Genomic DNA, 11,114 nt, shown 5'->3' with positions numbered 1-11,114 from the left:
AGGATTAATTAAGAATCAATACAAAAGTCTAAGATGTTTTCATGTGCTAACTATATTTCTTAACTTTAACTAGTTAAGCTGGAAGTTTGTGATTAATAATTGTAGAAAACGCAAGAGTGCTGTTACATTTTCTGAGCACTTCTGCTTCCTTCCCTGGTGTTGGTAACCATAGTAACCCAGGAGTATGGGAGGAAGGCAAAGGTACTTGATTTGTATAAGCATCTAGCTAGCTGAGTTAAAGGGAATTTCTTTGAAGATTTTGCTTCCAGCCCCAGAGGGATGTCTGCCAGCACCTAGGTGAGAAGGAATTTCTTTCTCTGGGGCTGGTTTAGTGATTCAAGCCTTTTTCCTGTCTAGCTAGGGGTAAAGGCATAAACAGTCTCTTAGGCTATGATCTTGTGTTAATTGAAACCAAAGTGTATCTACAGAATATTAATAGCTTGTTATCTTAGAGCAAAGGCAATGGATTACACCTTCCTGAGTCTGCGGCTAGAGCATTCAGGTCACCTAGACATGTTTATCAGCAAGAACAGACGTAATGCCTCCTGCTCAGTGCCTCCTGTCAGGGCTCCTTTCTGTCAAGAAGTCCTGGCAATAAGGATAATTGTGGGAGTCTAGCTTTATGTAGATTTGACTATGAGGACAAAGATTTGGCTGAGTGAATGCTTTCGTACCAGGGCTCACTGGTGTGGTAAATCATCCAGTTGCCAGTGCAGGAGAATTCACTTTTCAAGAATGGTTTATACACTGCTGGGATATAGTGGAAGGGAGAAACATCATGATTTCACAAGATTTCTACAGAACTGACAGTTCCAAAAGACAATGTTCCCAAAGCTCTGCACACTGGGTTCATCACCAGATCAGACTCCCGTGGATCCGTCTAGTGGCCTGCCAGCTGTGCATTGACTGCATAGTCTTGTGACTCCCATCACCAACACCAGTCATACAGGTGACCTTTTAAAGTCCTGAGCCCAGGCCCAGTAGTTGTCTGCACAGCGTGGAGTACACAGGTTTTGTAGAGGCTGAGAGGTCTTCATGAGCTCAGATTTGCAGGACTTCAAGATTATTATGGACTTGGGGTTTCTGGGGTCTCCATGGGATTTTGTAATTCTGGGAATAGTGGGAGCTTTGGATGGGGTGTGGTTTCCCCCAGAGGCTCCGCTGGCTTCAGGCTGGCTTCCTTTTCCTGGACAGTGAGAAGGCAGGGCAAAGAGAGAAAATGGAACAGATTTACAGGTGAAGTAGCCACACCCAAAGAGGAACTCTAAGGAAATGTGGATCAAATATTGTCTTAACTTTCCTCAAGGTACCATGACTGGAGCCTACAAACCTCTTCTCCCTTTGACCCTGCCTGGTGTGACCAGGGGCTCCCAGATTCCTGGGATGCTGTACATGATGACCTCAGGCAAATGTTTCCCCATGCTCTGGGTCACCCTAACCCCTGCCAGCGTGGTTCCTCTCTGAGGGTAAGGGCTAGGTCTAATCCTGGCACCTCACCTAGCCCAGGGCAGAGGAAGCAGAGAGCAGACATAAACAGGACAGTATATAGAAACCTAAGCCCTGCCCCGTTACACATACCCCCACTTCCTTCAGCCAAGCTCTGAATTCCATAATATTCCACTATTCCACAGCAGCAGCACCAGCTGAGAAACAAGTGTTCAAATTACGTGAACTGAGAGTGGGGTTCACATTCAAAGTAGAACACACAGCTTATCCACAAAGGGACACTAGCCCTGCGCACAGGTTGTTAGGAGGGAACTGGTGGGGTGGTATGAATCACTTGGTCCCCAGTTGGTGGCACTGTTTGGGGTGTCATGGGTGGGGCCCAGTCTTGCTGGAGGAGATGTGTCACTAGGGCTGGGCTGTCAGTGTTTATAGTCTCACCCCACTTACTACTGCCTGTGCTCGGCTTCTAGCTTGCATATGGACGTGTGAGCTGTCAGCTTCCTGCTCCTGATGCCAGTGCCTGCCGCCACCTTTGGAACTGTAAACTCAAACAAGCTCTTGGTGTTTTAACACAGCAACAGAAAAGTAAGTAATAGCATCAGGAACCCCATGGTTCTGGAGACTCCCAGATCTCCAGCCCTGTTTCAGCCAAGATGTCCTGGGGTGGTGGGCTTTGGGGTGGAGTAAGGAACAACCTGGTGTCATGGTTTGGATGTGAAATTACAACACAGGGTCCTGTGTTGAGCACTTGCCCTCCTGCTGGTAGTACTGTTTGGGGGACTGGATGAATGGCTGGCACAGGTGGCCGACTGTGGGTGGACCTTAGAGAGTCATAGCCTGGCCTTGCTTCCTGCCTAAGCGCTCTGCTTCTTCTTTTTTCCCTTGATGTTGTTTCTAACATGTGTTTTCATTTATGTGTCTATGTGAACTTGTAAGCATGTGTGCAGGTGCCCACAGAGGCCAGAGCATGAGGTCCTCTAGAGCTGGAACTATAGTCAGTTGTGAGATGTCTGAGGTGGGTGCTTGGAACAGGACTCAGGGCTTGTGTAAAGAGCAGGAATTGCTCTTAACCACTGAGCCATCTCTCCAGCCACAAAGAGTTTATTTTGGTTCACAGTTCAAGGCGCAGTCCATCCAGATGGGGAGCTCAAGGCAGAAGGCACATGAGGCAACTGGTTACATCGCATCCACAGCTGGGAACAATGAACTTGTGCATGCCAGATAGTGTTCAGCTCAATTTCTCCACTCACACAGTTCACGATCCCTGACAGAAATGGTGCCACCCACAATGGGCTGGTCTTCCCACCTCAATCCACGCAATCAAGACAAGCCCACAGGCATGTCCAAATGCCCATCTTATGGGTAATTCTAGATCCTGTCCAGTTGACAGCTAATACTGACCATTAGAGACTACATCCCTTGAACCATAGGTCAAATCAATTCCTTTAAGTTGCTTCTGTCAGGTGTTTGGTCACAGAACTGAATCTCCAAGCACTTGGCAGTGTCTTGGGCCTTAGGCTGCTAGTGACTGCTGCCTACTGCACACCAGAGGCCAAACCTGTGGTTTCCACACTGATGTTGCCACTACTGCCAGGGGGACATCAACCCACTTCCCATGGGGATTCATATTGTGTGTGTGTGTGTGCGTGTGTGTGTGTGTTGATGGTTCTAATAATCCTTTAAACTATGTTTCTTAGTCTTTTCCATGAGACTCTGGGGCCTCAGCTTCAGTACCTATGAAACAACCCTCAAGCTAATTGTGTATTATGCAGGCTACAGACCGGGCACTCTCTCCAAAGCAGCACGCAAACTTCCCCACTAATGCTGTCCTGCTAGACCGGATTCCCTGTGACGCGAGGGGCACTCACTGAGAGCTGCTTCCCAGGTGACATGGTTCTGGATGTTCTAGGTTCCTTGGGCTTCACGATGGAGTCTCCCTCTGGTCCAGGCTCAGAGTCCTGCTGTGCTCTCATCTGTGCACACTTCTTTGCCTTCTGCATCCTGAGAAGTTTCATTCTAAGGAAATGTGTTTCTGATTAGTTCTGATTTCTTGCCTATGCCTCCCAACGTGGTCTCTGGTTCTGTTCAGCATTCAAGACTGAAGTCTCAAAAGGATCCTGCTTGCTGTGCTGTCTAGAGAAAGCCACCTAACTTCTCTGTAAATTGGTAACACACCCTGTGTAATCAGGACTCCCTGCTTAACAGGCCGCGGGGTTCAGATGGGCCAGCTGTGGAGGTCGTTATTTATTTAATTTATTTGTTTTCTGGGGGAGTTATGAATTTAAAAGCTTGTTTATTTTTATTTAGTGTTTATGGATGTTTTGCCTGAATGTATGTCTGTGTACCACATGTGTGCCCTTGGAAGCCAGTAGAGGGTGGCAGATCCTCTGGAACTGGAGTTATGGGTTGTGAGCCACCATGTGGGTGTTAGGAACTAAACCTACTCTTATGCAAGAGTAGCCAATACTTTTAACTACTGAGCCATCTTTGCAATGCTTCGTTATTTATTTATTTGATTGCTTGCCTATTGAGACAGTTTCAGGCAGCCCTGGCCAACCTTGAACTCACCACACGAAAGATGATGACATTGAACTTCTGATCTTCCTATCTCTTTCTCCTGAGTGCTGGGATTATTAGGGGCATGCACCACAACACTTGGTTTATGCAGTACTGGAGCTTGAACCCAGGGTTCTCTGTATGCTGTACAATATTTTCAACCTGTGTTTGCCTTTGACTCCAGCTCCTCTCCATACTGTACCACTTTATTCCTCTTCTTCCTCTTCCCCTGATAGACAGCTACCCAGTCTCAATTACATTCTTCTCATTGCCAGATAGGATTAGGGGGTTGGAAGGTGAGGTCTTTATGATGGCATTAGTGACTTTATGAGAAGCGGTGCCTGCTCTGGATCTCACTATGAGAAGAGGTGCTTGCTCTGGATCTCACTGTGTGATTGATATAGCATGATAGCCCTTGCTGGATCTAGATGCCCGCCCCATGTTCTTGTACTTCCTCAACCTGAGCTAAGTAAACCTCTGTGTTTCATAAATTAGCTCATTTCAGATGTTTGGTTACATAGCATAAAATGGGCTCAGAAATACTCACATTAAGGGGAGGAGGCAGATGAAAAGTAGTGTGGTTGCCATGGCTGCATAAACAACACCGTGGAGCAATGCTTTCAGGAAGACCTGGGGAGCCAAAGGGCCCCTTCCTAGAAGTAGAAGGCATTTCAGTAAGACTTTGTTTTTATAAGCAAAAATATTTTAAAATTGCATTTTTTCCACATGTGCAGGGGGTGTTGCATGTGCCACAGCGTGCACGTAGAGGTCAAAGGACAAGCTGCAGTAGTCTGTTTTCTCTTCCCACCGTGTGGAGCCTGAGGATTGAACTCAGGTGTTCGGCTTGGCAGCAAGCACCTGTCCATTTTGAGTCATCTTGTACACCCTCAGGAATCTTAAGTCAGATTCCAGGCTGTGGTCCCTCTTCTGACCTCAGGGCCAGTCCCTCTCTGTTCACCGCCCTCACCCAGCCTCCAAGTCCCCCCCTCACTTGACATCAGTAGAGTGCTCAAACCATGGGTTCCATGTTGGTTCTTTCCCTCACAAAGAAGGACTGTGCCCATTTCTGGGTTTTTGGCCATGCTGAGGGTGCTGTTGTCCCAGGGGCCAAGTGTGGCAGAGGTGACCTGGAGGTGGCCATGCCCACTGTTCACATCCACAGGAACACCATCCATCCACCACTGCACTGAGGGAGTGGGGATCCCACGAAAGGAGCAGCTGCACCGCAAAGTCTTCTCCACAGCACAGAAAGAGTTGAGCAGTCTGGCAGCTTCTGTGGAGAGGGAGGGTCAGGGGTCAGCAAGGTCACCTGATTTTTCTTTTAATTCTTCCTCAAGGACCCAGCCTTCTGTTCTTTCTTTCTCACACTGTGACTGAAACTCAAGGTCTTCCACCTGCTAGACAACGCTCTATCACTGAGACACACCCCAGTCTCTCCCTGGGGGATTCTCGGGAGGTATCTGCTGCCGAGCCATGTTTCCAGCCCCTTATCTAGGGATTCTAGCAGGAGCTCCATCCCTGAGTCATAACCGTAGCCCTCACTGGGGGATCCTAGACAGATGATGTCCAATTGACAATGATTATTAATCTTCTACAACCTCTGACCTCTGTCTTTACAGTGCTGTCTGTGGCTCTAGAAGTGCTTCTTGTCCACTTACCCCGCTGTAGAGGCGGCAGGCCCATATGCAAGAGCAAGAACTCCCAGGCATGCAATACTCTTCGCTGTGAGGAGGAAGGTGATGGCAACTGGAAGGAGATGTGGAAGTGGGCGAGCAGGAACATCTTTGCAAAACAGGTTGTGGTGATTTGAAAGAAAATGGCCCCCAAAGGGTGTGGCACTATTAAAAGGTGTGGCCTTGTTGGTGGAGGTGTGATCTTGTTGGAGGAAGTGTGTCACTGTGGAGGTGGGCTTTGGGGTCTCATATATGCTCAAGCCATGCTCAGTGTCTCAGACCACTTCCTGTTGCCTGAAAGTCAAGATGTAGGACTCTCCACTCCTTCCCCAGCACCATGTCTGCCTGCATGTCATCATGTTGCATCATGATGATAATGGACTAAACCTCTAAAAATGTAAGACAACCCAATTAAATGTTCTTTCTTTATAAGAGTTGCCATGGTCATGGTGTGTCTTCACAGCAATAGAAACCCTGATTAAGTAAACCATGGAGGGATGGGATCAAGAGGTGTGCATGCATGGGGTTCTTCCAGTGGGACATTAAAGAAATGGCCGGATTGGGAATGACTGCAGGACAGGTGACCTGGACAGAGGCCTCTATTGTTATTGAGAAAGAATGATGTACTTGAGTTGGAATGTGAGAAATGGGGACAAGATTCAGAGGAGTGGGTAGAGTTTAGACTTTTGGTGTTGCTTTCACTGTACAGAAAAGAGCCCGAATAAATCAACCAGTAAATCCATAGCCAGATGCGGTGGCTCACACCTGTAATCCTGTTCTATGGAGGCTGGAAGAGGAAGACCGCTATGACTGACTGTGTAGACCAGGCTAGTCCCTGGCTCCCAAGTGATGGATTCGAGGAAAGCCAAGCAGAAAATGATTGCTCATGCCCCTCACAGAGGAATGACTCTGCCGGGCTCACCGGTCCTAGGTGTTCTACTTCCACATCAAACACAAGCCTTGTTTTAATTTGTCAACTTTTCTTTTCTTTTTTCCTAACTTAAAACCTCATTCTGGGTGTCAAGATGGGTCCTGGCTCAAGCTTTGTCAGTAAATCACCAAATAACTCTGATCAAATAGCATCCATTCTCCAATTGTGTTCTCATCTTCATGTCACATAGGTGAGATTTATTGATCAATCTAGCTTTAGAATTCTGATTTCATCTTGCTTTCCTCTGCCAGGCTTTAAGGAGTGTAGGTGGGACGGTTACTAATGGATGCCTTCTTGATTTTCCTTCGGTCATCATTTCTCTTCATTTTACTTCATGTCTTTTTCTCGGGACTTCATGAAATCCTTTTTCCTCAGCACACTTACATTTACCTGATTGTCTCCCCATCTTCCTCTTACCAGCCAAGTATTTTCCAACTGTTAAATTTTATTTTGTTTTGTTTTACACAAAATTTTATATAGCCAAGGCTGGCCTTTCTGTGTAGCTGAGGATGACCTTGAAATCCTGATTTTCCTGCCTCCACCTCACAAGAACTAGGATTACAGGTGATTGGAATTAATTTACCAAGAGATTGGTGGGAGCCCAATTAAGGATGGACCTGTCATGTTATGTCTGTTATGACAGAGATGGATGATGGGATGACCTGATTTACAGGGTGAGTTTACTAATGGCTAACTCACACAGGCACTAACCTGATAATTAATTCCCGTGCTTATTGTTTGTTCTATTAGTAGAACAGAGATCCACTGGCTTCTTCTCAGGTTAAATGGGTGACACAGTGAAAGAGACTGGAGGGAGATGGGGAGATTAAGTGACTGAGGGGTGGCAGGATGAACAAGTGAGAGCCGGAACAAGCAAGGGACTTGAAGGGTAACAGGTTGACTAGGGGAGGATGAACAGCTGACTGAGAGGCGAAAAGCTGATCGGGTGAGTGAGGAGTGACAGGCTTTCTAGCATAAATTGACTAAATCGGAACGGGCCTTGGACAAACAAGGAACTTGCGTTACCTCGGTGCTGAGGCTGCAGAGCGGCTTAACCGCCCTGTGGCTGTCTCGTGAGACGTCCAAGGATACGCTGTCTGAAGACTGCGTGACTAAGGGAGGAACTCCGTGCCCCTGGAAACCCAATGTGGAGGATCTCGACGCACAAGAATCCCATGGACCCTCCCATAGGCTCAGGCAGCCAGTCATAGTCTGTCTGCCACGCTAGAGTAGCACAGGAGAGCCACGTAACAGTCTCTGCAGCGCATACACGGTGTGTGCGTGTGCGTGCGTGTGCGTGTGTGTCTGTCTGCTATCTACAACCTGACAAAGTATGAATAGCGTCTTACTCAGCAGCCAGTGAGTGGCTGCGCTTCTATGCCACAACCAACAAGTGAGGCTATAAAGCTTTGCTTTGTGCACTTGCCTCTGGAAGTTGAGGCAAAATCACCACTGCCAATCGGGAACTGAACATTCATGTCCCACCCATCTTTGTGGTGGCTCTGAGCCAATCAGGAGCTACTGTGAGACACTGGCAATTTGGAGTTTCCTCCACAAGGCCTTTCTTGACCATTCTCATCAAAACACACTTTGACTCCAACCCTCCTCACTCCTTTCCCTGTCAGCCAGTCTTGCTTTTTTTTTTAAAGTGATTTTTATTGAGCTATATATATTTTTTCTGCTCCCCTCCCATTCTCTCCCCACCTCAACCCTCTCCCATGGTTCCAAAATCCTGGGTGAGAGTACCAGGCTTTTGTGTCACAGGATTGAAAAGAAATCCCACCGGAAGCCCAGTGATGAAGTCAGGCAGAGAACAACTGATCACAGAGTGGGAACTTCCCACCCACACAGTCAGAGTTTTCACAGAACTTGAAGATAAAACTGTTAGGGATTTTTCCTAACGCGAGCTCTCTGGATGCAAAATCCCAATCAAACGAAATCAAAACAAGCCAAATTAAGAAATATCCAGGTTTAATGGGATATTAACCTAAGGCGGGAACTTACAACCACCAGGAGGAAGGAAAAGAGACTTCACGATCCTCTTTTCGGAGTTCACCTAAATACCCTGTGGGAGGGATCAGGACCTGGCATGCTGGGATTTGGAGTCCAGACCAATACAACTCTCAGGCCTCGGGTTCGGGGGCTACGCTCCCAACTAACAGAAACACTGTGCTTTGCACATGGGGCGCGGTGGTGCCACACTGGTTGAGAAAAGCCCACCACCTACACCTGTCTCCCCTCCGGCTTCCTGCCACTCCGCTATCCCCATCAGAGCACTAGATGCCAGACAACCCACAGCTTCTGGGCGCTCTCAGCGGTCAGTCTGGCAGAATCAGGACTGCAGGGGTTGGCAAAGGAAGCTTGAGGAATAAAGCTGCGGTGGGGGTGGGGGTCTCAGGGTGAAGTAAGTGTGAAAAAAAATCAATGAACCGAAGAGTGAGTGTGTGACCGATGCTCCTCTTTGCTGGAAAACTGATAGGAACCACTGAGAGGTTCTAGAAGGAATGAGGAAATGGCAGCTAGCAAGTGGGCCCTCGGGAATGAGTGGGTAGAATGGGAGGAACGAAACACCAATGGCTATATAAAATGCAGCCCCAGGCTGAACTTCCTAATGTATTTACTTCCCTTCTCCAAGTGTCCCTGGTGTAGACCACACAGAACAGCTTATGAGAGACCAGCAAGAGCCACAACAGCCAGGAAGACACGGGGGAGAATCCGGGGTCTCAGAGGCAGGGTCCTTGTCCGTAGCTCATCGTCAAGCCGCGCAGTTCTAGTCACTGTCTTAGGGTGTCTGTCTCTGTGGTAAAACACCGTAAGAGTGGTGGTTTGGATGAGAATGTGCCCCCTCCCCACAGGCTCATACATTTGAATACTTGGTTATCAGGAAGTGTCACTACTTGCAAGAGATTAGGAAGAATGGCCTTGTTGGAAGAAATGTGTCACTGGGGCCCGGGTGTGTGTGTGTGTGTGTGTGTGTGTGTGTGTGTGTGTGTGTGGACTTTGCAGTTTCAAAAGCTCAAGCTAGGCCTACTGTAACGTTCTCTTCCTGCTTCCTATGGATCTGTTTGTAGAACTCTCAGCTACTCCTCCAGCACCATATCTGCCTGCATGCTGCAGTGTTTCCCACCATGATGAAAATGGACTAAACCTCTGAAACAGTAAGCAAGCCCCAATAAAATGCTTTCTTTTACAAGAACTGCCATGGTCACAGCATCTCTTAGTACCAATAGAACACAAGTTAAGACAAAAGTTGGTTCCAGGAATCAGGTAACAGTATGGCAGCCTGGCCTTGCTGCTTGTTCGTGTGGACTTTGGACTAGAAAAGCTTTGAACACTTTAAGCAGGGCTCAATGGGCCATACTGTTAGGGATAAGGACAACAGTGGTGCTGAGAGCAATGTAGATTGTGATGGCCTGGCTCAAGAGGTTTCAGAGATTATTAGCCAGCCTAGAGTCTGCTGCTTGCTGGGACGAACACTGGCCCCTCATTCTGAGGCATGCTCACCAGGTTTCTGTTTTTCACGGTTTCCTACCTGAACTTTTGCTCACTCTGAAGACCAGTCTGGCCTGGAGTCAGAGATCTGCCAGCCTCTGCCTTCTGAGTATTGGGATTAAAGGCATGTACCACCTCACCCTAAGCTTTTCTTTAATACTTTTTTCACTTTTTAAAAATTCCTCTTCACAAGTTGGAAGCTTCGCTAGGTGGGGTCTTGCTCTGAGGTCTCCACTCCCTTTATCCCATTATCATCAGGCTTTTCTTTAACCGGGTGTACTTCCTGTGTCCCTTTTCTCCTTAAACTGTATATTTTACGTTTTTATTTGCTCAGTTTGCTCTTTTTCATTATAGTTCTGCGTAAGACCAGCCGCTAAGAACCACAGGACACAGGGCACACTAGCCTGTCTGGAACTCTTCTCTGCCAACGCAATTAACCCAAAATTCTTCAGTTTAGCATTAGGCAGACTTTTTGAAAAAGGGTAAAAAACAGCTACATTTTGTGAAAATATCACAAGAACAGTCTCTGGGCCACATACAAATATTCTTCTCCTCTGAAACCTTTTAGGAAAGACACCCACAGTTCAAATAGCCCTCAGCATCACTGTCTTCCTTGCTTGTACTAGTATGGCCCATTATGCCCTGCTTAAAACTTCTAATTGCTTTTCTAGGCCAAAGTCTCGGTGGGTTTCGTGTTCCTCCAGATGAAAGCATGGCCAGGACTATCACTCTAGTCCCTGGTATCACATCAACTTCTGTCTCCGTTAGGCTTTCTATAGTTGTTTTAAAAACACCATGACCATGGTAACTCTTACCAAGGAGAGCAGTCTAATCCGTTGTCGTCATGGTGAGAAGCATGGCAGCACATAGCAGACACAGTGTTGGAGAGTTGTCCAACTGGATCCACAGGTGCAGAGGGCAGAAAGGCACTACGCACACAGATTAGCACTGGAGGAGCCAGGAATGTTAAACACACAGCTTGCCTCTCCAGTGGAACGAGATGCAGAGCTGCTCTT

The 11,114-nt window shown here is 47.5% G+C and overlaps 1 protein-coding gene across 1 annotated transcript; it reads right to left on the bottom strand.

Moving 5' to 3' along the window:
• Positions 1–1,066: 1,066 nt before the first annotated feature.
• On the bottom strand, positions 1,067–5,784 carry Siglecl1 (SIGLEC family like 1). Its single transcript, XM_057756041.1, has 5 exons — positions 5,661–5,784; positions 4,994–5,275; positions 4,550–4,655; positions 3,315–3,462; positions 1,067–1,186 (listed from the first exon to the last, which is right to left on the bottom strand). The coding sequence occupies exons 1-5, from the start codon at positions 5,782–5,784 to the stop codon at positions 1,067–1,069; spliced, it is 780 nt and encodes a 259-aa protein (XP_057612024.1).
• Between the last annotated feature and the right edge of the window lie 5,330 nt (positions 5,785–11,114).

This window comes from Chionomys nivalis, chromosome 23 (assembly GCF_950005125.1).
Source record: "Chionomys nivalis chromosome 23, mChiNiv1.1, whole genome shotgun sequence".
NCBI lineage: Eukaryota > Metazoa > Chordata > Mammalia > Rodentia > Cricetidae > Chionomys > Chionomys nivalis.
Note: the sequence above shows the minus strand (reverse complement) of the source record. Positions and strands in the feature narration are given on the sequence as shown.

What these genes read in the sequence shown, in the direction of transcription:
- Siglecl1 (XM_057756041.1), bottom strand. Translation starts at nt 5,784, where the DNA reads ATGTTCCTGCTCGCCCACTTCCACATCTCCTTCCAGTTGCCATCACCT. An exon ending in CCTGCCGCCTCTACAGCGGG is followed by an intron (nt 5,276 to 5,660) that starts GTAAGTGGACAA and finishes CCCTCTCCACAG; the next exon opens with AAGCTGCCAGACTGCTCAAC. An exon ending in GAGCACTCTACTGATGTCAA is followed by an intron (nt 4,656 to 4,993) that starts GTGAGGGGGGGA and finishes TTCTACTTCTAG; the next exon opens with GAAGGGGCCCTTTGGCTCCC.